At 40.8% G+C, this 27169-nt stretch overlaps 1 protein-coding gene across 5 annotated transcripts in view; it reads right to left on the bottom strand.

Moving 5' to 3' along the window:
* Positions 1–2415: 2415 nt before the first annotated feature.
* AIG1 (androgen induced 1) overlaps positions 2416–27169 on the bottom strand; it is a gene marked incomplete at both ends in the record, with an annotated part of 250850 nt that continues 226096 nt past the window's right edge. For 3 of the 5 annotated variants that reach the window (XM_080700304.1, XM_080700305.1, XM_080700307.1), the window contains 2 exons: positions 2416–2453; positions 7121–7284. In XM_080700304.1, coding sequence (XP_080556430.1) covers positions 2416–2453; positions 7121–7284 — 202 coding nt within the window. Of the gene's footprint in view, positions 2454–6493; positions 6512–7120; positions 7285–27169 lie in introns of all 5 variants that reach the window. The other 2 variants (XM_080700303.1, XM_080700306.1) reach the window with 2 other exon arrangements.

The raw sequence follows: 27169 nt of genomic DNA, 5'->3' as shown, positions 1-27169 counted from the left end.
CCCTACTTAAGATATCAGTCAGTTTGGATTAGGGTCCACCCTAATGGCCTCGTTTTAACTTACTCGACACTTCCAGGTAAGTGTGGTTGTGATGGCAGCCACCAACTCTGGAACTTGCCAGTCCTTGCCAGCGGCACTTAGAGCAGTTACTCGGAGGATGTGGTACTGCTTTGCTTTCATGTTTTCCAGACTCCTGCTTGGCCCTTTCTACTTACTAGTTCTGACTCCATGAGGCAGGGAGCCAATATGGAGATTCTTCTAGATGCAGTCTAATTTCTACCAACCGTGCCACCAGGAATGGGACATAAGAATACGGAGCGAGTTTACCGTGAAGGACTTAGGCCCAAATTGCACACTGCTTCCTATGAAGAGTCACAACCCCCGCCCCTTTTTTCATTTTTAGATATACTTTTGCCAATCTTTTCAGTCTTTCAGAATGACTTTATTTGTGTTTGTTTGGCAATGTATAGGGTAGAGTTGGACTTGCCTTTGAGATCTAGTCTGAAAATCTTTTTCTTTCAGTATGTGAACCAAATCCTTTTATGTTTATTGGTATTGATTTGTTTGACTGGAGTTCTTTCATAGTGTTTTATTTGCTATATAATCATAGTTATTAGCTGAATTTCTGCCCTCCATGCTTGAATTTTTAATAAAACAGTATGTTAAAAATTGGATATATATACTGAGAAGTATAAACACATTTACTACTAAAGAATGTCTACTATCTATAAAAAAATTATCAGGAAATTCTGGAGACTCTCTTCAGGTGGGTTCTGGACCCATGGGGTAGCCAATGGAAATAATTTGCTCACTTAGGAAGTGGTTGTAGATAAGAAAAACAGAGAATGTGTGTGTATGTGCATGTGTTTGTGTGTGCATACATCATGTGTGGGAAAGATAGGAGGGGAGAGAGATTTCTAGCATTTCTTAAATTATAGTATCAATCAAAACAATAATATTTTAAGTAAATGATTTTGTATCATTTGTTGATCTAACTTAGCATGGACAACAAAGACCAATAATTTTGTTAAGTAATATTTTATGCAGCATTGTTTTCTACTTTAAAAACAAATATGGAGCCATGGGTGGTGGCGCACGCTTGTAATCCCCGCGCTTGGGAGGCTGAGACAGGAGGATCGCACAGGCTCGAAGCCAGCCTCAGCTACTTAGTGAGGCTCTCAGCAACTTAGTGAGACCCTGTTTCCAAATAAAGTATAAAATAGGTCTGGGAGTATAGCCCGGAGGTAGAAAGCCCCTGGGTTCTACCCCCAGTACCACACACACACACACACACACACACACACGGCCCAAGATTTTATAGATTTGCTTTTAACAAATTATTCTTAATGAGGAGAGACCAGTAGAATAGTGAAAGGAGATTGGAGAAGGAAGGATGGGAGGGGGAAAAAAGGAGGCCTGAGGAAGGGAACAGACTAAATAATGTTACGTTCATATGTGAATATATCACTACTAATCTCATTAGCATTAACTGGGGGGGTAGCAGGGTGAAGTGTCCAAGGGATGCTGTGTGCATATATGAATGTGTTGTGTCTCACTGAGATGTATAATTACATGGCACCAATAAAAATTTTAAGGAGAATTAATGTAATTAAAAATATTCCCTTAGGAATTGTAAAAAAAAAAAGTATATTTTTAAAACTGGAACTTTATAGGGAAGAACCAGGTACAGAAAACCTACTTTGAACAGGTAGGTACCACAAGCAAAACAAGAAAAGACAGGCCAATGTTGTTAGGATTTAGAGACGCACCATAGAGATGTCAGGTTTGGGGTTTCTTGGTCTTTATTAAAGTTTGCATCTAAGAAGAGTTTCACAAGATTAAACCGGGAGAACCATGTACACTCAGGGTTTTGACTAAACTGATGTCATTATTACTAACATTACCCAATTGGGGCAGCCATGATTTAATTGCAATAGGAACCACCTATCCTGCTTCCTCTTGGGTCCACACTGGCCTTGGTTCATTATGTCGGCCTCCATTAGGACTGTATACACCAAGGCCTTGCTCCACACCCACCAATCTGACTTTAACATAGGTTTCAACGAGAAACACAATAGAATTTGAGTCTTCCTTGATCAAATGGAGTTGTAATTGCAAGAGTGAAAATCCAAGGACCAATTTTAGTTTTAAAGCTAGAAGAGGAATAAAAATGTTATCGATAATAAATTTGAAATGAGTTCCTTAAAGCACGATGAGTGTGAGTTATTTTGCAAACCAGCATATGCTATTGGTATACATATTTGTATATAAAAGTGTGCTCCCCTGGGGCAGGGAGGCTGGGCTGATGTAATCATTGCTTCCTTGGACGTTTTCTCTCCTCTATGGCCGGCCCGTGTCCTGGGGTAACAGAACTCAGTGGCCACTCAGTCTGGCTCTTCCGTTTAGACTTGGATCTCATTCCACTTTAGGCTTTTCTTTCTCTTGTTCCATACCTAGAAATACAAGCAAAGTGCTTTATTTGGGCATCGGATTAAATTCTGCGTAGGTCTGCCAAAACTGCTCACAAAAACTCTCATCTCCCCATGCTGCTCCCGTCCACCCTCCCGTGCCCCTCCCCCACTTTCTTCTCCTAGCCAAGCAGGAAAGCCATTTACAACTTTCTTCAGAAACAGCCTTAGTGACCTCTCTCCACACCCTTCCCCCGAATCAGGACATGACATCTCTGGGACACAGCCAGCTCCTCTTGCTTCTGGGAGTGAGGGCCACGAGTTGATTCTTGACTCATTGAGTTTCACATGGAGATCCTGGCCAGACTGTTTCTTACCCAGCTTCTAGCAACAGAAGCAGTGCAGCTGATAGATTCCAAACAGACTTCACTTAATACTACATCAGTCCTGTCTCTTCCTAAGGCAGGACTCTGGATATTTCAAATGCCAAGGAGTGACTGGGGAAAGAAAGTGTGTGTGTGTGTGTGTGTGTGTGTGTGTGTAACTTTTGTTACTGGAGTGTGAACTCAGGGGAGCTTTCTATCTTTGAATTATATTCCCAGCTCTTTTAATTTCTATTTTTGAAAAGAGTCTAGTTAGTTTTTTGGGGATCTTGCTAAGTTGCTAAGGCTAGTTTTGAAGCTGTGATCCTCCAGTTTCAGCCTTCCAAGTACTTATTAATTACTTATTAGGTGTGGTGATACCTAGCTATTTATTTTTTAGAGCACATAGGAACTTTATTAGTTACCAGAACTGTTTATTTCCAGTAATGCTGGGGATGGAACCCAGGGCCTCATACATGCTAGGCAAGTGCTCTTCCACTGAAACATACCCTGAGCCCATCCCTGAGTGTACTTAAACTCAAGTTCTTCCTTTATCCAACACAATCCTGTTAGAGCCCTTAAATTCCGAAGCTGAAAGCTTGTTAGATACTGCCCCTGGGAGGGGAAGCTGGATGGTCTGGGGATAGTGCCTTGGGCACAGTTTGGGGGCACTGATTACAAATAAGGGGGTGTGGAAGAAGTACCTGGGGGGTGCAGAGTACTTTCTTTTTTTCTGAAAAAGGGGGTTGTAAGCCAATAAGTTTGGGAATCTATGAGACCTGTGCTTTTCTTCATACAGGACTTGTACGTACTGGACCAGCAAGACCGTTGCCTGTTGCCTGTAGTGAATACACAGCAACATCTTGGTTTCCTGGAGGTAAAAATATTAGAGTCCTTCTCAAGAATTTTATTTAACTTTGGCAAATGCTCCCAACCTCTATTCTCTTTTTCTTCTAGCTAAACAGTTATCTAGTCTTGCCATGTTCTCAGAAATTTTAGATGTGTTTGTTTCAGTAGCAATGATAGAACAAAAGAATTCAAAATACTACTTTTCAGGTTTTGTTAGTGTTCTTTTATAAACTGTTATAAGGAGAATTAAGTCCCTCTAAAATTTACATGCTGAGTTATTTCTCCAGCACTTCAGAATGTGACCTTATTTGGAGAGGACCTTTACAAAGTAAAAATGAAGTCATCAGGGCAGGCCCTCATCAAGCATGACCAGTACCCTTCATAAAGGGAAACCTGAAGGACTGCCTCACAGACTGGAGAACACCAAGGAATGAAGACAGGTAACCACAGGAATGGGTCCCTCTCGCACAGATCTCAAAAGGAACCAGCCCTGCCAATTCTTTACTTTTGGACTCTTAGCCTCTAGATACTGGAGCCAGTGAATCTCTATTGTTTGAGCCACCTAGTTTGTGGTACTTGGTTACAACAACCCTAGCAAACTCCACCAAGCCATCTGGAGTTACTTTATTTTAAACAGAACAAATGCTCCACTATTAATTTAGCCCATTTTAAGGGCGTTTTAAAGTTCATAACTCCCATTGGGTTGGCCTGTTTTTCTGTTTTGTAGGCTAGGTCTGTGATTCTGAGTGAAGTTTCTGAGCTCTTAAGTGTCTGGGATTCCCAAAATTGGAAACATTCTGATAGTTCACTGGAAATAACCCTGGACCAACACTGGTGAAGGATGCTGGCCCTACCACCAGCCATCTTGGTGGGTCATTTAAGATTTCTGGCCCTCAGGTGCCTGTAGTATAAGGAAAGGGGTTGGTTGAGATGATTCCTATTCTCCTTTTCAGCTATGAGATTCTATAATAATATGATTTTTATCTTGAATTGCAGCTAATATAACATAACCACGGCAAGAAAAATTGAGCCATTATAAACCATTATGAAACTAGGCATAATGGGTTATGCCTGTAATCCCAGTACTTCAGAGGCTGAAACAGGAGGATCGTAGGGTCAGAGCCAGCCTTGGCAACTTAGCAAGACCCTGTTTCTAAATAAAGAATAAAATAGGAGCCGGACATGGTGGTGCACACTTGTAATCCTAGCATTTGGGAGACTGAGACAGGAGGATTGCAGTTTGTGGCTAGCCTCAGCTACTTAGTGAGGTCCTTTGCAACTCAGTGAGACCTTATTTCAAAATAAAAAAAATAAAAATTAGGGCTGGGAGTGTAGCTCGGAGGAAGAATGCCCCTGGGTTCCATCCTTAGTACTGCAAAAATTAAAAAATAATAATAAAATAGGGCTGGGGGTATATCTTAGAGGTAGAATGCCCCTGGGTTCAATCCCAGCACCAAAAAAACAAACAAAACAATAACAACAACGAATGAAGGTGGCCCAAATGCAGAATTCCTTCTTTTGGGGAGGTTTTGTAGTAGTTGCTATGTGGTAATGTGATACACTGTTGTATTTAATATGGATGCACGTGTACCTGCGCGCGCGCGCGCGCGCGCGCGCGCACACACACACACACACACACACACACACACACCTTTTAATCAACAGTTTTAAACTCTACTACTTAGTAGATCCAGGAAACTAAGGGGATTTAATAAAGTGCCAGGTGCGAATTGGGGAAATCCGAACCCTCTGTACAGAGGACAGAGGACAATTCTGATCCTTGGTTGACAGAAGAGAACCTTGGACCCGGTATTTGCAGACCTTAACATATTGGGTAAGAAGCTGCAATCTGGTATCGATTTGAAATCTCCTAATTTTTAAATGTTGACTCAAAACCAAAGAATCCCACTGAGAAGGCCTAATGATATTTCTTGATGGATACAACTTGAAGGATGGTGATTAGTTTGTAGCCCTTATTATAAATTGGGAGGTGACTGTTTGACACAGAACACTGGCCTCTGTGGAGTCACCTTGACAGATGGGGACAAAATTAATTTCCAGACCTGGAATGAGTTATAAAATGAATGTTAGTCAGCCTTGACTCATGTTGCAAAGTTAACAGACCACTCAAAAAGCCTTAGTTTGAGCCGGGTGTGGTGGTGCATGCCTGTAATCCCAGAACTTGGGAGGCTGAGACAGGAGGATCAAAGGCTTGTGGCCAGCCTCAACTACTTAGTGAGGCCCTTTGCAACTTAGTGAGACCCTGTTTCAAAGTAAGCAATAAAACTTAGGGCTGGGGTTGTACCTTGGAGGTAGAATGCTCCTGGGTTCAATTCCTACTACCACAAATAAATAAATAAATAAATACGTCTAAAAATTAGCTAAGTGAGAAAGAATACTACTTCCATTGAACAGAAAGAACATTATTAAAAGATTAATTTCTGGTTCTCCAACTGAAGCCTGAACTGAAAAAAAAATGTTGACACTTTTCCCTGAAAAAAGAAACCCTTTATCCCTCTGCGCCATTTAACATGGGTCAATACGTTGACATATACATCTTAGAAGATCCGCGTGAGCACTGTGCTTTACTCATCTCTTAGGCTGAGTTCCTAACAGAGTGCCTGGCATGGAGCAGGGTGCTCACTGTTTGGGGGACAGAGTCCATTTGCTAGCGATGGGCAGAATGTACGGCCCTGTCAGAGAAGAGGTCCAGAGCTCTCTGACATGCCCGTGCCATCTTGCCTTTGGAGGTATTTCCACGCAGGACTCAGATCACTACATAATCTGTTCAGTCACTTGTTCCACCGTCTACTGTTTATATTGTCTTACATATACTTTGGACAGGTTTTGCACTGCTTGGATACGATTGTGTGCCTTGCCAAGATGGAGGCTCTAAGTGGAAACAAAAGAGAAATCAGATCATTGCTGAGGAGTTTTCGCGGCTACGCAGTGCTACCCTTTACTGCTGGCATCTCTCTGCCACCTTCACCCCTTACAGAGATCAGCCACCGGGAGTCGCTCTGGACAGAGGCATTCTAGCACCGCGTGGCTGTCTAGCTGCGTGGTGGTGGGACTCCTGCGAGGTCACTGCATCCCACGCAAAAGATGACAGGGAAAGAGAAGATCCTGGGGACCTTTAGGAAGATTGCTTGGTTCCACTTACTAACTTTTCTATGTAATCTTTTAATGTGAGACACCATTTGCCTATCAGCACCAACTTCTCTACTTCTTTTTCTGCTAATGCTATATTTTTCCCCATAAAATGACATCCCTTTTTCATCCTCCTTAGGTTTGCATGTTTTACTAGTTAATAAGACTGAGTGATTAGTAAAACTTTCAGGTAAAATTTCCAGAAGCTCCTAAATTACTATTGAAGATATAAAAATGAAACTTCAGAAGAGATCTTGTGTGAAGGATTCAGGAAGAGGCGGCCCCGGAATCTTCCCTCCATCCCTGGTGGGCAGCACTTCTCTGGTTTTATGCTCCCTGAACAATACTTACTTCTCTGTGTATCCCAGATATAGTTGTTCAGAACTTCTCCCAGCAGGTACAGAAAGTTCATTAAGATGGTTGTCGATCCAAAGAAGATGATTCTGGCTCCGGGGCCAATGTGTTCCAGGAAAGGGTACACCCACATGCCGGTGACGTGATGCACCCAGCACACCCTGCCACAGAGTTGGAAAGAGACAGAGGGGGAGTCACTGTCATGCAGATGTCAGAGCTGCTCAGTTACCAGTGCACGGTCCCTCACTCCAACCAGGCTGCAGCAGCTCTCAGCACAGTCAGCTTCGGGGGCTCAGGAGCTACCAGAAACTTGGTTGGTTGGTTGTTTTTACTTTTTATCCTGAAACATTTCATACTCATATGAAGTGGTGCAAATAAGGGACAGAGAGAGTTCTTGCATGTCCCAAACTCAGCCTGTTAACATCTTGTATAATCCTGGGACAGTTAACTACAACTCAGAAATTAACATGAGTATATTAGTACTATGGAAGCTAGGAATTTATTCAAAATTCCCTGGTGCTTCCTATAATGTCCCTTTTCCTTTCTGGAACTGCTTCCAGGATCCCACACTGTACTGAGGAACATTTCTTCTTAGTCTCCTCCACTTTAGCAGTTCCTCAGCCTCTCCTTGTCTCTCTTTGATGATACCTGAAGGGTTTTGGTCAGGTATTTGAAACTGTTATACAATCTTTTTAATCCGTCTTTACATAATGAAACAATGTAATATTAGGCAATCATAATGTAATAAAACCTAGGCGAGTCTGTGCCGGGCGTCCCGCCATAACCAGCTTCCAGCTAGACATGAACATGACCTGCGGATGCTGGCAGAGCTGCCCGCAGCCAGCAGACACCGGCTTCCTGCTCCTCTGATCTTCGGGTCCTACGGTTATTTCCTTTTTAAAAATTTTACGTACTGACATGCAATGATTCTGTTTGTGTTCTGGCATCGTGTTTGGCTCTGTGGCAATGGCATCATCATCAATGGCCTCTGCTCTCAAGTTGAGTTAGACCGTTTGCATCATGGGCTTGGTGTTCACATGACCGCCCAGCCCAGAGCTGTTTTCCAAAAATTTCTGGGGCTCATTACTTTATCAAATGTTGTCAGTTTTGAAGAGCAAATAAGATACAAATGTGCTAAAGTGTTCTAGGGTCATTCTTATTTTCTGTGACTTCACTCTTTAGGCACTACACCTTCATATATGCTATCTACATATGCATTTATTTGAGGAAGCAAACCCCAGAGCTTGCATTATTAATGATGGTGACTTTTGCTCCTAAGGAACTTCAATTCATTCCAGGGTCATGGTAAAACAATCACTTATTCATTTATTTTGGTACCGAGGATTGAACCCAGGAGTATTCTACCTCTGAGCCACACATCTGGACTTTTTATTTTATTTTGAAACAGAGTCTCACTCAATTGCTGAGATGGGCTTTGAACCTGTGATCTTCCTATCGGAGCCTTCTAAGTACTGGGATTATAGGCCTGTGCCACCACACCTGGCTACAGTCTTAAGTTTTTTAATGTAGAAAGCAATACACACCCAGCTAAAATAATTTATATATGTGCATATGTATGTATATAAACACACATAAACAAATATATGCTATATTTGTGGTATTAACATTTCATGGCCAAGCAATTCCACTCCTAGCTATATAGGCAAGGTAACTGAAAGCAGGGACTCAGATATTTGTACACCAATGATATCAGCAAAAGGTGGAAACCACTCAAGTGTCTGTCAGCAGATGACTGAATAAACAAATGTCGTATATAGATGCAATGACCATAAAAAGAATAAAATCTTGATATATGTCATAACCTGGATGAACCTTGAACACATTATGCTAAGTGAAATAAGTCAGACAAAGGACAAATAATGTATAATTTCAGTGACAAGAAGAATCTGGAACAGACAAATTTAGAGACGAAGTACAACAGAGATTACCAGGGGCTAAAGGGAGTGGGAAAGTTTTGGGTGTAAATAGTGGTGATGGTTACAAAGCAGCAGGAATGCATTTAATGACAACTGTATACATATACACGGTCAAAATGACACATCTGTTATGAATATTTAACCACAATAAAAATTCTCATGGGTAGAGATAAGGAGAAAAGGGCCTAACAAGTTTCCATGGCTGGGGAGGGCAGTAACAAAAGAAATGTGGTAGAATGAAGAGGCATTCCAAGGAGAAGGCCACATTAGTAAAAACTATTTTTCAAAGCGGAAGCATTCATGAGATGCAGTAGAAATTAAATTGTTAGAAACAACCTGGGGATTCTCATATTCTGATGTTGTTTGTTATAAATCAGAGCAGTTTTATCTCCCTAATTGTGTCTTAATTAATGAAGGGCAGTGTTGCATACCCATTAAGTGGTTTGTTATATCCGTGGAGATAATATGCAACATCCCCAACATCACCATCCACTCGTAATACCATAAGCTACAACTGATATTTGCAAATCAACTTGTGAAATTATAATCTGACTCACCATATAACTATTTCCCCCGTTAGGCAAACTGGGAGCAATTCAGATTATAAATGCTAATAGGGCTTCTAATACCTGTTTCTGGTATTCTACTTGCTTTAGGCAGAATGAACCTTTCATGTACAGCTTATGGGATCATCTCAATGCCAGGCCTGGAGGCTGCTCTCACCCAGTGGTTTGCAATGTGCTTTTGATCTTTACGAACTATCCTAGAATACCAAGCAGATATAACAACAGTAACCACATCCTACCTCGCCTTAGATGGCCCCTAGTTTACCTCTTTGGCACAGACCTTTCTCCTGAACATCAGAATTTCACAGTCAGCCACATACTGCAGTCTCCCCTCGGATGTCTAACCACATTTCCGACTTAATGCTTTCTTGTCCCCATTTCCTCTGTACGCGGATCTGATTCTTCTGTGTCCACCATCACTCAGTGCCACACACACCTCTCCCACCTGTCACTTCCCCAGTTGACCACTATGCCACTCCCTTAGTAGCTGGAGGCAGAAAACACAGGGTCATCTTCATTTTCTTTTTCATACAACTCACACCCCGATCCATCTTTGGATCCTATTGGTACCACTTTTCCAGTAGAAAAATAGTCATCACTTGACATTCTTGGGTGATTGGCTCTAGGATGCCCACAGCTACCCAAATCTGCAGGTGCAAAGATCTCATATTTACATGAGGCTGCATTTTATTTATGCATCATGGTGTCTGCATATTGCTGTATATGGTCCTGCATTCTTTAAATCATCTCTGGATGACTTATAATACTTAATGTAATGCAAATGAAACGCCAGTCATTGTTGTGTTGTATTCGTTAGGGAGTCAATGACAAGAAATAAAGTCTGTGCACATTCAATAGAGATGCAATTTTCTCCCAGATGTTTTTGATCTTCCCTTAGATAGTCAAATCCACAGATATAGAAGGCCAACTGTACATCGAATATATCCATGTCCCACCGTTACCCTCACCACCCCTGAGTCCAAGCCAGCATCGCTGATCATGAAACTGCGATGTCTTCCTTGCTCTGCTTCCGTCCTCTCTCTAGCCTGTTTACACTGGAGTAGCCTGAGAGATCTGGATTCAACGCGTGCCACTCCATGTGCTATTTTGCTCAAAATTCTTACTTCCTTATTATTTAGAAAAAAAGCCAGAGTCCCTCGATGGTGGGATCTTCCAGACTAGACCGAAGATCGCCTGGCACTTTTTTAAACTTCATCTCTTGCTATTCTCCCTCCCACACACTCCATCCCTGCCACGTTGACATCTTGGTATTCCTGCACTCTGTCTCAGAGGTTTTGCTTTGTCCCCTGCCTGGAACACTGCTCCTCAGCCTTCCTGCCCAAGTGTCCCAAAGCTCCCTTGCATCCTGCAGGTTTTCACCCAAAAGCCACCTCCTCAAGACAGTTTCCCTGGCCACTGAGCCTAACAGCTGCAACCCTTATCCAGCACTCTCTATCCTCCATCTTTTTATTTTTCTCTTCAGCCATTTAATACATGTTACTTATTTTTCCCTATTTTTTTGTCTGCCCCAAGAACAAACACACATTTCCCCCTCTTTGTCCTTATTCTGCAGCTCTTAGAGCAGCATCTGGCACTCAGTAGGCACTCAAAGTTATTTGTTGAATTAATAGCTGAACACAGGAACATCAACAACAATGATTGTGTACTGAGCCCTTACTCTATATAGTAGGCACTCTGCCAATCACTAAAAAAAAAATCTCAAAAACAAAAAAACCCAAACCTCTATGCTCTTTGTTACTATATTTGACTTATGTCAGGGGTAGGCATACTTTTTCTGTAAAAGACTAGATAGTAAATATCCTCAGCATTGTAGGCCACCCTGAGGTCTCTGCCACAAGTATTCAACTTGTTATTGCAGTCCCAAAGCAGTCACAGATAATATGTAAACAAATGCATGGGAATGGATTCCAATAACACTTTATGTGTGAACTCCAAACTCTGACTTGCATGTGACTTTCAGTTCATGAAATACTCTTGTTTGTTCAACTATTTTAAAATGTAAAAACCATTCAGCTTGTGAGCCAACACACACACACAGACACACAGACACACACGCACACACACACAACTGGATTTGGTCCAGGAGCTGCTCTTCATTGGCTCCTAGTTTTAGCAGGTCTTTGTACTTCGCGAATCTCCTTTGTGCATGCTATGTCTTCTGGTCTTCTCAGCAATTGTAGGCATGGGCGGTCAGTCTAATTTTACTGGTGTAAAATGAGAGATGACAGAGAATCTGCCACAACTGCTAGCAAGGTGGGGGTAGTGGACAGCTACTCTGAGTGCAGTGCCTTTAACATGACATGTTAGCTCCTTTACCTTGTACCCTCCCCCATAAGGTACAAATATGTCTACTTCACAGGTAAAGAAGCCGAGACCAGATTAAAGAACCTGTCTGAAGGGCCAGGAAAGAAATGCACACTCGATTTCTCTATTGCTGTGCAGACTTTCTCCCATTAAAAAGGCATTTAATACTTTCTCCAAAAGGGAAGAGAGGTTTCTCTTTTCCTTTCTTTCTTTCTTTTCTTTTTTTTTTTAATAGGTTTTGTTGGTCTGAAAGGTCAATGACCCATCTTCGATACAGAAGTCCTGCTATCTGGGGTTTCACCTGGATCAGCACAGATGAGGAGCTACCTGTCCCCACAGGCTGCGCTTTCATCATTTGCTGCCTGGATATTATCAGGGCTCAATTTTCTGCACCAAGATGACTCATGGCCTTGCTCATCTATTGCTGCTGAGTTCTTAGTTCTTGGTTGACTTTCAATTTCTAGCTAATTTTAAAGCCCACTTGTCTTAGTGTCCAAATAGCTTCTGCTTAAGGTAATGGTACCAATTTTAATTTTAACCTAAGAAATCAATAACCATGGTGGTCTGTGTGTGCACACATACAGATATAAGCAACATATTAGCACAGTAAGACTTCTGGATTATCTATTTTATTATATGTACCTTCAATCCCATACTTTAATGTATAATTTTTTTTTTATTTTTGTGGTACTGGACATGGAACCCAAGGGGTCTTCAACCACTGAGCTACACTCTCAGATCTGTTTTACTTCTTATTTGGAAACAGGGTCTCACTAATTTATTGAGAGCCTTACTAAGTTGCCGAGGATGGCTTCAGACCTGTGTTCCTCCTGTCTTAGCTTCTCAAGTACTGGGATTACAAGCATGCACCACTATGCCTGTAACACGTATCCATGCCTTCCATTTGAGTACTTTGCTATCAGGGATACAGAAGTGAATGAGGCAGAGGCAACTCCGTTCCTCATGGGGTACAGTCCAATGAGGGATCCAGATATTAAAGTAACGTTTATAAGTGTAGTCAGAATTAAGAAAGGGTCAGGGTAGGGTGCTATGGGTACATACAGATTATTCCTTACTTTTCTTTTTAAACAAGCTCCATTTACTATTAGTCTTTATATTGTGCATTCAACTTTCAAACTATTTTTATAAGTAATATGAAATAAATATAAAAAAGTGAAAAATATGTTTAAATGCGTTTCATTAAAATGCAAACAAAATTTTCTATATCAATGTCAGAAATACAATAATATGTTTCTCCTTCAAAGACAAACTTCTATGCTGGGCATGGTAGCACCCGCTTGTGATCCCTGCGCTTGAGAGGCTGAGGCAGGAAGATCACACAGGTTCGAGGGCAGCCTCAGCTACTTAGTGAGGCTCTCAGCAACTTAGTGAGAACCTGTTTCCAAATAAAATATAAAATAGGTCTGGGAGTATAGCCTGGAGGTAGAAAGCCCCTGGGTTCCACCCCTAGTACCACCAAAACAAAAAACAAAAACAAAAACAACAACAAAAAAAAACAAAATGAAAATGAAAAAAACAAAACAAAACAAAGAAAGACAAACTTCTCCCCAAAGTGGCCTGCATGCATGCACACACTGACTCCCCATCCCAACTTCACACTCCCTCTTCCACCCACAGCAGTCTGGCTTCTTCTCCTGAGGCTCCATCAAAACATCCTGGCTTCTTGGACTCAAGTTTCTCTTTGCTGTCGTCCTATCACTTTTGCTCCTCTTGGTTCCTGTGTAAGTTCAGCCTTCGCCGCCTTACCATTGCAGGTGGAACTTTCCTAAGACCTGCCTTCTAACCCTGCTCATATTCTGCATTCTTATTCAATGATTTCACTCACGGCCACTGCATAATGTCCTCTTCTATGTGAACAATCACAAATTTACATCCTAACCCAGATTTCTCCTCTATTCCAGAAAAAAGTTATCAAACAACATCTCATTTATCACTCCTTAAATAGACCTCAGATTTGATATATGTAAAGCCCAAACGAAGATTTTTCTCCTGAAACCTCTGGTATTTCTTATCTCTGAGAATCATACTACTGTTCAGTTTTGCAACTCAAACACCTGGGAATCACCTTTGATATTCTCCTCCCTTTCATCACATACCATCAATCTATTACCCTGTCTAATCTAGGTTACCCACATGTCTCTCTAATACATTGACTTTTTTATATCTATCACCAGCATCTTAATTTGTGTTAACATCATCTCTGTCTAAAGGACTGCAAGAAGTTTCTATTTTTGCCCCCTCCCTATTCATCCTCACAGCTGCCACAGCAATCTTCCCAAACTAGAAATATGAACACATAATATTCCTACTTTCTATGTTTCAACAACCTCTCATTGCTTTTTGTTAAAAACGATGAAGGTTAGAGTGCCCTTCAGACAATGGCTTCGCCTGTCCTTGTGGCCCTGTCTCACACCTTGCTTCTGTTCCTGTTTGCATTCCTGTACCACTGGCTTTCCTTTGGTCTCTTGATTTTGCCATGTTCCCTCCTGCCCTATGAACTTTTCACATGTTACTCTCTCTGTTCATGCTATTAGTTACCCACCCCTTCAACTAGGTAAGCTAAAAGTAAAACTTACATCTTATCTCAACTAAATATAATTGTAACTTAGCTCAACTGTTATGGTTGACCTGTCATCACCTAGGAAAATTTACCAGATCTTCCAGATAGATTAGGTCAGTTTTTATAAGCTCATATAGAACCATGAGTCTTTTTTATTTTTGAAGTTATTTTAGTCATATTTTAAGTTGAATAATATCTTTATTTGCATACTTGTCCCTTCTAGAGTACAAGTTTTATGAGGTGAGGGACTGTTTCTATTTGTATGCTTAGTACTTATCACAATGCCTGTCATTTAATAGGAGAATGAATGAATGAAATAGAATTTAAACTGTAATAGGAAAAAGATTAAAAATTAGTTGTGTAAAGATGGGAAGAAAGTACTTTATAGCCAAAAGGAATCATATATCTATAGACACCAGGGAAAAAAATAACTCCCAGATGTTCAAGAAGAAAACGCTTTTGTTGAGATCAAGGGAGAGAATACAGGAGGAGACAAACTGTGGGTGGCGTTTGAAGCTGTGTGAGAATTGTAGACTCTATCCTAGTGTGTAGCATGCGTACATTTGAAATAGGTCACATTGATCTAGAAACCAATTGTATCTGAAATGGTGGTGGCCAGGATAGAAATGATAGTATTGGTAATGAAAAGCTCATGAAAACGAAAGGGAGACCAATAGAGTAGAAGAGGAGGACCAGGGCGGCCGAAGGAGAGCAAAGGGCAGATGCTGGGGAATGAAACTGACCAAATTATGTTAAGCCATGATGAATTTGACTCTGTGTGTGTCTGTGTGTGCACACACACGTGTGTGTTACTAGGGATCCAATCCAGGGCTGCTCTACCTCAGAGGCACAACCCCAGTCCTATTTTATGTTTTATTTTGAAACAAGGGTCTCTCTCTAAGTTATCATGCATTGGCTTTGAACCCGAGATCCTCCTCTCTCAGTCTCCTAAGTACCGGTAGTGTAGGTGTGCACCACTGCATTTGGCAAATCCCACTATTATATATAATCCTAATGTACTGATAAAAATCAATTTAAAAAATTAGTGAATAAACTTAAGAGATCCGTAGACTAGTACCTATCATACTCTAAGTCATAGATACCAGTGACATTCTGGAGATAGTCATGAGAGCTACTTATTAAATATTTAGGATATTTGTAGTTTGGTTGGCTGGTAGCTTAGATTCAGTCAGGATAGGACTATTTACACAAGGATATGGGCAAATACTACATGTCAGGTGTCCCCTCCCCATCCCCAATGTCCTGGTTGTTAATCATTTTCCAGGGACCGCTGGTCACTAGAATTTTAAAAACAATAAGAGAATAGAACATAAAGTATGCTCAGAAGACCCTGCATATAATGATAGAAATTGTTTTGCAAACTTCTGTTCCAGGCATGTGGAAATGTGTGGAGACACATGCATAGGCATGCTGGCTGGGTCAGGACATGAAAGAGGCTTCTTTAATTCATAGGAAAAAATTGTGACAAGCACTGATTTAGGAAATAGGATTTAGAGAAGTTGGTGATTGACTGGATTTAGGCAGTGAGGGAATTGAAATGAGTCATGGGTTAATCATAGATTCCTGGCTTGATTGGCTGGGTGGAGAATGCTGCCATTTCCCCAGACAGGGACTGCCTCCAGGGAGCTGGCTTGAGGGAATGACGAGTTCCGTTTGGACTTGTCAAGTGAGAGGTATCTGTAAGATATCCAAGTGGGGATGTCCTGAAGGCAGCCAGTTGTATGATTCTGAACCACAGAGAGATGACTGATGTGGTAACACAGATACTGAGTTCACTGGCAAAAGGTGGTGATGGAAACCACGAAAATGCACTGAGATCTCTCGAGTCAGGAAATAGGGGATGAAGAAAGTGTGCCCACGAGAGAGCTCTGAAAAAGGCCAAGCTTTAAGAGGTGGTTGGGGAGAATGAGGCTAAAAAGGAGACCAAGAAATGGGGGCTAGTGGCATGGAAGTAAAAAAAAACAAAAACAAAAACAAAAATGGCCTCCTCAAATTCAATAGCTCTTTTTGCCACAAGGCTAAATTTCATCCTGTCCAAGATATCATGAGTGTGGTCATCACAGGGGCCCTTGAGGAGCTTTAGCAGGGTGGACATATTGTCCCTTCCTCTTTTGGTTCTATTAGTCTTATTTATCTGGGACAGGCACACAGAAAACCTTTCAGTTTATAATATTCTTTTAATTCAGAGAGGATTTAATTTTAATTTTTTTTTTTTACCATTCACATTGGATTTAAGATGCTATCTTATCAGGATAAGAAGCTATCTTAACAGGACAGTTAATAGCTTGGTATTCTGAATGCTTAGTGACAAGCACTATACTAAATGATTTATATGAGCAATTCCTTGGGGGAAGGTATTATATTAGTACCACTTTATAGAGGAGGACACTGGGGTCTGGGGAGGTTAAGCGTGGAGAAGCTGGGTTGCACCCCTCACCAGTTTACTTCTTGGGCTGTGCATGAGGCTGTTCTACTGTGTCGTAAGCCTGCCCTGTGATGGATGGGAACAGGGCCCTGCAATGATTTTTAATGTGCCCAGAAACAAAAAAATAATCTAAGTATGAAATCTCTTTATAAAGGTTTTTTTTCTCTTTTCCCACTGACTATAAAAATAATTCATACTCATTATAGAAAATGTGTGAGATGCAGAAATGTTGCAAGATGCAAGATAAATCACTTTTGGTGAAGTTTTAACACAAGAATGAATGTCTTATAAAATTCAGAGACCATATTTTATAACTTCCCTCGAGGAGAGGGGGAAACCACTGCAGGGATAAGCAGGGAACTTCCTTCAGAGAAAGCAATGACTTACCTCTGAAGAAGTAATCTATCCTGTGCGCACTTATTCAGCCTCTCACTACTGGATCTCTGTTCCCCTCTCATGGAATCTCCAAACTGATGCCTGAAGTACTCTAAGGGCAGGCTCAACTTTACCTACAATGCTGACTTTAGACATGGCACCCTCTAGAGCTAATCGGCTAATTTTAGGGCTGTTACAAAAGATTCCTGGGACAATCTCCTGAGAAGTGATTGCATGGAGACTATTTCTGGCTACATTTTGGAGAATCAAATTCTGATGGAGTTTTCTAAAGTTCATCAGCTCATTAATTTGTTCAAACTTTTTTTTTAACACTGGGAATTGAATCCAGGGCCTCTAACACTGAGCTACATCTCCACCCCCTAACAAACATTACTTGAGTTTTCACTTTGTGTCAGGTGGGGCGGGCAGCAGTGGGGATGAGATCATGGAGTGGCGGGTTAGCCAAGACTCTTACAAACAGGCTCTAGGGCCCAGGACCTAGGACAAGGGACATTTGATTAGATGGAAATGGGGCTCAAAAAGTTTTTCTAAGCTGGGCGTGGTGGCGCACGCTTGTAATCTCAGCATTTGGGAGGCTGAGACAGGAGGATCACGGTTCATGGACAGCCTCAGCTACTTAGTAAGGGACCTCTGCAACTCAGTGAGACCCTGTTTCAAAATAAAGAATTAAAAAATAGGGCTGGGGGTGTAGCTCAGAGGTAGAACGCCCCTGGGTTCTATCCCCAGTATCAAAAAAATTTTTTTTTTTCGAATTGAAGTACATGGTAGTGTCAGAAAATCAGTGTATCAATTCCCATGCAAGTACCAAAACAGGGATCAGGCTGAAGCAGAGTTGAAATAATTCTCTAGCTCAGTTATAGATGTGATTCTAAAAGTCTATTTTTAATGTCCTGTGGGTTTAACTGTATTTTTCAAGATAATGTTTTAAGGCATAACCATCATTTAATACTCATCTAGTTTTCAATGGAGTGGGCACAAAAGACCCTGACATATATCTCTGCATGTGACAGGCTTTCTGGATGTTGTGTTCTGTGTAGTCATAGAGGGTACCATGCTCAGAAGGGTCCCATACTTGGTTTAATTATCTGCTTTCAACATCTTGTAATTCTTGATAATTTGAACAAGAGTCACATTGATATCATATACCCCCAAATTATGTACCTAGTCCTGTCTATAAAGCTGTGTCATCCATACTTTGGATCCACTTCCAGCCAATCCTCATGCATTTATTTTGTGGTACTGGAAATTGAACACAAGGTCTCTCTACCATTGAGGTAGCCCATTTTATTTTTTATTAAATTTGTAACAGGGTTTAAGTTATCACATACTAGCCTTGAACCTGCAACCCTCTGGTCTCAGCCTCCCAAGTACTAAAATGACCAATTCACATATTTGTTGGGTCGCCTTAAGATATTTTACAAAAATTCTTTGAGTCTCAATTTCCCATTTAGTAAAGTGATATAAAAAAACACTGCCAATTTAGAGTTGTAATTAATGGATAATAAAAACACTTTTAGCACAGTACACTATGTCAGATTTTTAAAAAAGCAAGGAAAGGAAACAAAAACATTCCCATTGCTTCTCTTAAGCAGCAATATATAATATTTTCCTGTACTTCTCATACACAAGAATATTTTCAAGGTTACAAGTCCCTCCACCCATCCCTGGGGATAGAGGCAAATTGTGCGTGTCTCCCGGAACGAGTTGCTGCAGTGAGGTAATGTGCTCTCTTCCTGGTTCCAAATTGCAAATATCACAATGATTTATCCACAAAGGCAGGCTTCAGAATAATCTGCTTCGGAGTATTTTCCTCTAGCACATCTCCTGGCACGTGTCTGAGCTGGTTGCAAACAGTCTGTGTCTACTGAGCACCACTCTCTACAGCCTACCTAGTTTTATGGTGATGTTTTCCTGGAAAGAATTCAAGTTGGATTTCCCTTCATAAAAGCCATGACTGGCTTTTTCTGAACTTTAATCACTTGGAACTTCTGAAAGCACACAGGTGCCAAGCACCAAGTTGACACTGAACCAGGGAAACGTGTGTTCTTTCGGAAGGGGGGGGGGCTCGGCAAATAACCATGAGGGCCCCTGTGATCGCAGAACTTGGCTGCAGCACTAAGAAGCGATGCCTTTAAAACTGGAGAGACACTGAAGAGGATTTCGGAAGAATATGGTTTTCTGGGGTTTTTTTTTTTTTTTTTTTTTTTTTAAATCTTCAGTGTCTCTCTAGAATCTTTTCAGTTTCTCCACTAGATTATTTTCTCCCTCCATTTTGGTACTGAGAGTTTAACCCGGGGAGATTCTACCTCTGAGCTGCACCCATAATCTATTTTATTTTATATTTTATATTTATTTATTTATTTATTTATTTATTTATTTTGGTGGTACTGTGGTTCCTGGAAACCCTTCTACCTCTGGGCTACACTCCCAGACCCACTTTTATATTTTTATTTGGAAACAGGGTCTCTTAAGCCAGCACAGCTGGCTTGGAACCTGCGCGATCCTCCTGTCTCCACCTACCAAGCATGGGGATTACAAGCATGTGCCACCACGCCAGGCTTATTTTTTATTTTGAAACAGGGTCCTGCTAAATTACTGAGGCTGGCCTCAAGCCTGTGATCCTCCTGTCTTAGACTCCCAAGTACTAGAATGAAAGGTGTGAGCCATCAGGCCTGGGTAGATGCTTATTTATTTATTAATTTAATTTAATTTAATTTAATTTTTGGTGGCACTGGGGTTCCTGGAAGCCCTTCTACCTCCGGGCTACACTCCCAGACCTATTTTTTATAGTTTTTTATTTGGAAACAGGGTCTCTTAAGCCAGCAAGGCTGGCTCTGAACCAGCGCGATCCTCTTGTCTCTGCCTTCCAAGTGTGGGGATTACAAGCGTGCAACACCACGCCCGGCTAGATGCTTATTTTTAGGACCATAAACGATGCCCTGGCTGTCTGACTATGGTGATATCTTCCCTCATCCTGCTTCCTCCTTGGGTTACCAATCTTTCTCATCACTAATTTTTCTTTTTATCTTGCAGTTTTAATGAATTTCATATTGCAACAGGGTTTTTTTTTTTTGGTGTGTGGAGGCATCTTAAAGGTTTTCTGCATATATGTTCATGTTGTTTGCGGAGATAATTTCACTTCTTCCATCCTGATTTGCATGCCTTTTATTTTATTTTCTTGCCCGATGGCTCTTCTAACCAGGGGTTTTCACTACTATGTTACATCCACGTAGTGCAAGTGGGCACCCTTGTCAAATTCCTGATATTAGAGGAAAGTAAAGTTTTCAGTTTTTCATTGTGTAGTATATTATCTGCAAAATATCCATAAATGGCCTTCATTGTAGAGGTAATTTCCACCAATGCTTAGTTTGTTTACAGTTCTTTTTTATAACTCAAGAGTATTGAATTTTGTCAACTGCCTTTTCTGCCTCTGTTGAGATGATCATGTAATTTTTGTATTCTATGCCACAATATGGTATGTCACACTGAGAGATCTGCATTTGGAGAACCAATCTTGCACTGTAGCGGTAAATCCAACTTGGTCATGACGTCTGATTCTTTTAATGTGTTGCATGTGTTCAGATTGATAATATTCAGATTTTTGTATTCAGATTTTTGTATCTATGCTCATCAGGGATATTGGCCTATAGTGGTATCTTTGTCTGGCATTGGTATCAGAATGATGCTACCCTCATAAAATGAGTTCTGAAATTGTCCCTTCTATTTTTTGCAGAGCTTTTTAAAGAGAAACTTTATTGGGGGGGGTGTTACTGGGGATTGAACTCAGAAACATTCTACCTTCAAGCTACACCCCTAGCCCTTTATAGTTTTAAAATTTTGAAACAGGATATTGCTAAGTTGTTAAGCTGGCCTTGGACCTTCAATCCTCCTATCTTAGCCTCTCAAATACTGGGATTACAGGTGTGTGCCACAGTGCCTGGTCCTGTGGGAGATTTTTGATTACTGTGTTTGTCTCCTTGATTATTATTGGGTTATTTAAACCTTAAGATTCTCCTAAAACTCTTCTTGATGGGTTGGGTAGTAATAGGAATTTACTTATTTCATATAGGTTAGTATATAATTGCTCATAATAATCCCTTATGCTTCATCTTTCAATTCCAACTTTGCTTGAGAATTATTTCTTATTATTTTTAATTAGCCTAGTTAAGGGTTTGTTGATATTATTTATTCTTTAAAAATTCCTAGTTTTATTGATCTTTTCCATTGTTTTTCTGTTTTTTATTTAATTTAATTCTGCTTTAATATGTATTATCTCTTTCCTTTTTGTGGGCATAGTAAACATTTTATTTATTTATTTATTGCCATGTAATAGTTTTTATTATTATTATTATTTTTTTGGTGCAATGTAGTCATACATCTTAATGGGGTAGAAGATGGTAGAGGCATATATACACAGATCACTCATTTAGCCCTCCCCATTTCCCACTCTATTCCCTTCTGCTAACTCTGAGCACACTTTACTTTTATGTTTTCAGCTCGTTGAGGTATAAAGTTAGGTTGTTTGAGGTGTGTATGTGTGTGTGTGTGTGTGTGTGTGTGTGTGTGTGTGTGTGTGTGTGTGGCGATGGGTCTCTAGGGCCTTGAGAATGCTAGGCAAGAGTTCTACCACTGAGCCTTCTCCTTCTTAAAAAAAAAAGATAACTGGGCATGGTGGTGCACATCTATAATCCCAGTATTTGGGAGGATGAGACAGGAAGATCTCAGGTTCAAGTCAAGCCTCAGCAATTTAGCGAGACTCTGTTTCAAAATGAAAATAAAGCCGGGCGTGGTGGCGCATGCTTATAATCCCCGCGCTTGGGAGGCAGAGACAGGAGGATCGCGCAGGTTCGAAGCCAGCTGCGCACGCTGGCTTAGGAGACCCTGTTTCCAAATAAAAATGTAAAAATAGGTCTGGGAGTGTAGCCCGGAGGTAGAAGGGCTTCCAGGAACCCCAGTACCACAAAAAAAAAAAAAAAGAAAATAAAAAGTTCTAGAGGTGTAGCTTGAAGGCAGAATGCCCTTAGATTCAATCCCCTGTACTCAAAACAAACAAAAAACAGAGTAGTATTTACTACTGTAAAGTTCCCTCTTAGTTTTTTTTTTTTTTGCTTCATTCTATAAGGTTTGGTGTACTATATTTATATTTTCATAAGATATTTTCGAACTTTTCTTCGGAGCTCTTCTTTGAGCCAATGGTTGTTTAGGGTCTTTTTTTGGGTGTGTAGTGCTAGGGATTAAACCCAGGGACATTCTATTTCCGAGCTACATGCCCCAGCCTGATTTTTTATTATTTATTTTTGAAACAGAGTCTCACTAAGTTGTGGCAGGCCTCACTAAGTAGATGAGGCTGGCTGCAAACCTGGATCTTCCTTTTTTAGCCTCTTAAGTACTGGGATTATAAGTGTGTACCACCACACCCAGCTCCAATGGTTGTTCATGATTGTGTTGTTTAATTTGTATGTATTTGTGAATTTTCATGTCATTGATATATGATTTTATTCCATCATGGTCAGAAGAGGCTCGAGAGATGCCATTCTTCTTACAGCTTGTGTTGAGCTTGGCCTGTGCTCATCCTAGAGCTTGTTCCATCGGTGCTCAAGAAGCATGTGTATCTTGCTGTTGTGGGGCCTGATATTCCATAAATGCCTGTTAGGTCCATTTGATCTACACTGTTTAAGTTGCTTATTAATTTTCTGACTGGATGCTCCTTAAGTCTAAGAGTTTCTTGTAGACATACAGTAGACAATATACAGTTAGATTTTTAAAATCCATTTAGCTACTCCATCTTTTGATTGGTGAGTTTAATTCATTTATTTATTCAATGTAGTACTGGGTATTGAATCCAGGCATGTACCAACTTTCCTGGCTAATCCATTTGCATTTAAAGTAATTATTGATAACTAAGGACTTGCGATTGCCAATTTTTTGATTCTCTGTTTATAATCTTTTGTTCCTCGTTGCTTTTGTCATTTTTTTTTTGTGTGTGTGTGGGTCTGGGGATGGAACCCAGGGACATTTGACCTCCAAGCTACACCCTCTTCCCTATTTTTTTATTCTTTATTTTGAAACCGGGTCTCACTGAGTTGCAGAGGGCCTGACTAAGTAGCTGAGGCTGTCCGTGAACCGTGATCCTCTGGTCTCAGCCTTCTGAATGCTGGGATTACAAGCGTGTGCCACCATGCCCGGCTTTGTCATTTTTCTTAATGGTTTGATTTATGCTTCTAGTGGTATGCTTCTGTTTTTTTCTCATTATCATCATGTATCCACTGTAGTTCTTTTTTCCTCTTTGTAGTTTTCATTATTTTTGCTTCAAATTCCTTACAGTTGTAATAATCTATTTCAAGCTGATAAAACATCAATCACGTATAAAAATTCTACACTTTCAATGATATCCTTTATTTTATGGACAATGCTAGAGTTTTATCTGTTTATACATATATCTGATAATACATAATAGATAATGATTATGTGATAATTAGATTTTTCTAGCTATAGTCATCTTAATTCCTTTTTAAGAAATCTTTATACTGGTGATATTGTATTTTCATATTTGAAGATGCATGCGTCTTTTCAAATTATGTAATTTACAGGGAAATGAGTGGAACTGAAGAATATTATGCTAAATGAGATTAGTCAGAAAAAGTAAAAAATCGTATTCTCTATCTAATATGCGGAAGCTAGGGAGAAAATGGGTCATAGGAGGAACTCTAGATGAAGAAGGAGAAACCATAGATAAGCAAATAAGGCGACCTAACTGAGGGGGATGGGAGGGAGAAGAGGGAAATTCCCTAATATACATGATATATATTTACAAACATATCAAAGTCAATTGCTAAGCCAAACATGAGAAGGCGGGAGGGGGAAGGTAATGGGGTGGGAATTGGGTAAGGGATAATTGAGTGATGTGTGCATGTATGCCTCTACCATCTTGTGCCCTGTTAAGATGTATGAGTACAATGTACCAATAACAAATTTTTAAAAAAAACCTCCTTATTGGCTACTCTTTGTAGACAGAGATCTTCAACCGTGTTTCAGCTAGCAGTCTAACAGCCATAATCTAAAAGACTGACCATGTAACCTAGAAGAAGGAAAATTTATTTTCATATGGCTTTGGGTTCAGTCCATGTGAGGCTGGGGACAACAGATCTTAGGACATGGAGACAAGGAGAGAGAGCAACAGCACAGGGTTGTGCTCTTCACATCACAGAGGTCAGGAGTAAGAGAAGGAGTGAGGAGAGGAGGAACCATATATAATCCCAAGACCACACCCCCAGGGATCCACTGTCTCCAACCACACCTTGCCAGCCTAGCCCACCACTCAGATAAATCTATGACAACGGACTTATCCACTGCAGAAACTATAAGCCCCATGACTCAATTCTATCAACTCCAAACATTAATAAATGAACTCGAGGGGCATTTTATATTTAACTATAACAACCAGGCAGCCCAGTTTAGGATTCTAGGTAGCCCAGTCGGTAGTATCTGTAGTTTTCAGGACCTTCTACTCGGTCTACAGATAGGCAGACAGAGCCCACTCCAGGGCTTTGTGGTTGAAGAGGCTGTCTAGCAGGATCCACGGTTTAGTGAGGCCAGCTTGGCGCCACAGGAGACCTGCTGCTGGGGTCTGCAGTCTGACAGAGCTTGGAGTGGGAGTGCTTATGATCTGTGGTCAGATGGGGGCCACTTCCAGTGCTGCAGGGTCAGGCATGGTTGGCTGGCAGGGATCTGCAGTAATATGGCTACTAGTGGCAACATGTCCTTGGATGAACTGGCAGGTAGGACTTTCCATTTAGACAAGTCTGCTAGAATGACTCTGTGCTGGAGTGAGACTTCTGATGGGACTCCCTAATTGAGCAGGGCTGTCTCTGTGGTGTGGTGAGTCTCCTGATAAGCATAAGTGGCTGGTGAGCTCCATGGGTGGGTGGGGCCCGCAGAGAGGGAACAAGTGAGGACACTGGTGGGGCTGAGGTTAGATGGACCGGTGAAGGTGTTGGTAGGGGCTGAGAGTCTACCTCCAAGTTCTGTAACACTCCGACCCTTTTTCCTGTTTCTTGTGCCCCCCTTGGGCTGTGCAGCTCAGGGCAATTCCCCCAGTGCTTTCCATGTGTTGACAGGGAAGTGGGTCTCTTGAGCAGCATCTGATGATGTTGGGGAAGTTGAATGTCTCTCTGTTCCCCATGGGAGAAACTGTGGACCAAAAGGAATCTTCTTGATACTCTGCTGTGGTGGCTTGGGGAAGGGGAAAGCTGATAGAGTAAAACTGCTCCTTTGTGCTTTCAACATGGGGTTGCTCAGATTGTTGCTCTGCCACGTGCTATAAAGATTTATCTTGGTTTCAGGATGCCTTCAAAGGCATTCTTATCCAACGATGGCTGCTTGGTCAATGTTTCTGTATGTGTGCGTGTATAGGGGGGGGGGTCAACTAGGGCTGGAGACCGCATATTCTGCCATCTTGCTGGCAGTTGTTCTAGTTTTTATATCAATATTTCTTAACAATATTCTTTTTTTGGTGCTACTGGGGTTCCTGGAAGCCCTTCTACCTCCGGGCTACACTCCCAGACCTATTTTTACATTTTTATTTGGAAATAGGGTCTCCTAAGCCAGTGCGCGTGGCTGGCTTCGAACCCGCACGATCCTCCTGTCTCTGCCTCCCAAGCGTGGGGATTACAAGCGTGCGCCACCACGCCGGGCACAATATTCTTATACTATTATTTTTCTTATTTATTTATGGTACTAAGGATTGGATGCAGGAGTGCTTTACTTCTGAGTTATATCCCCATCTCTTTTTATTTTGTATTTTTAGACTAGGTATCATGAAGTTGGCCAGGCTGGCCTCGAACTTGTGATTCTACTGCCTCAGGCTCCCTAGTTGCTGGAGTTATAGGTGTGTGCCACCATGCCTAGCTTTGATAAAATTTATTCATTAAAAATTTATATCTTATCATCTGAATTCCTAAAATATGGGTTAAGTCCTATTATATATATCTTTTTTCCTATATGTTATCTGCCAAGTATGCTTATTTTAGGGGGAGATAAATTAGTATTTGGTATTTATGTTATTATTACACACAAACATAGCTCATAGCTGAGTCAGATAGATTATTGTTACCCTTATACTTTTCATATTTCCTTTAAAAACATAATGTCAAACACAAATTATATTTTCTTCTAGAAGTTTTGTAGGGTTGAGTTTTACATTTAAGTTTATGAACTGTTATTTTTTGTGACCAGTGTAAAGTCTGTGTCCAGATTCAATTTTTTTCCATATAGAGTTTCAATTGTTCCATCATTATTTGTGGAAAAAGTTTCCATTGAACTTCTTCTGCTGCTTTGCCAAATCAAATATCAGTTTACTATGTTTATGAAGATCTTTATGTTCTATTGATCTATATTCCATACTTTGCTAAAGCCATGCTTTTGTGTGTGTGTGGTACTGGAGATTGAATTCAGGGGCACTCTACCTCTGAACTACACTCCACCCCTATTTTGATTTTGATTTTGAAATAGGGTCTCTCTAGGTTGCTGAGAGTTGCACTAAACTGCTGAGGCTGTTCTGACCTGCAATTCTCCTGTCTCAGCCTCCAAGGTGTTGTGATTACAGATATATACCACCATGCCTGGCTCTACACTGTTTTGATTACTATAGCTTTGTAATACATTTTGAAGTCATGTAGTCACCATCTTCCAAGTTCATTCTTCTTTAGTACTGTTGGCTGTTGTGAATCTTTTGCCTTTCAATATAAACTTTAGAATTCAGTTTTTATATCCACAAAATAATTTTCTGGGATCTTA

Source organism: Muscardinus avellanarius (genome assembly GCF_963383645.1).
Source record: "Muscardinus avellanarius genome assembly, chromosome: 8".
Lineage (NCBI taxonomy): Eukaryota > Metazoa > Chordata > Mammalia > Rodentia > Gliridae > Muscardinus > Muscardinus avellanarius.
Note: the sequence above shows the minus strand (reverse complement) of the source record. Positions and strands in the feature narration are given on the sequence as shown.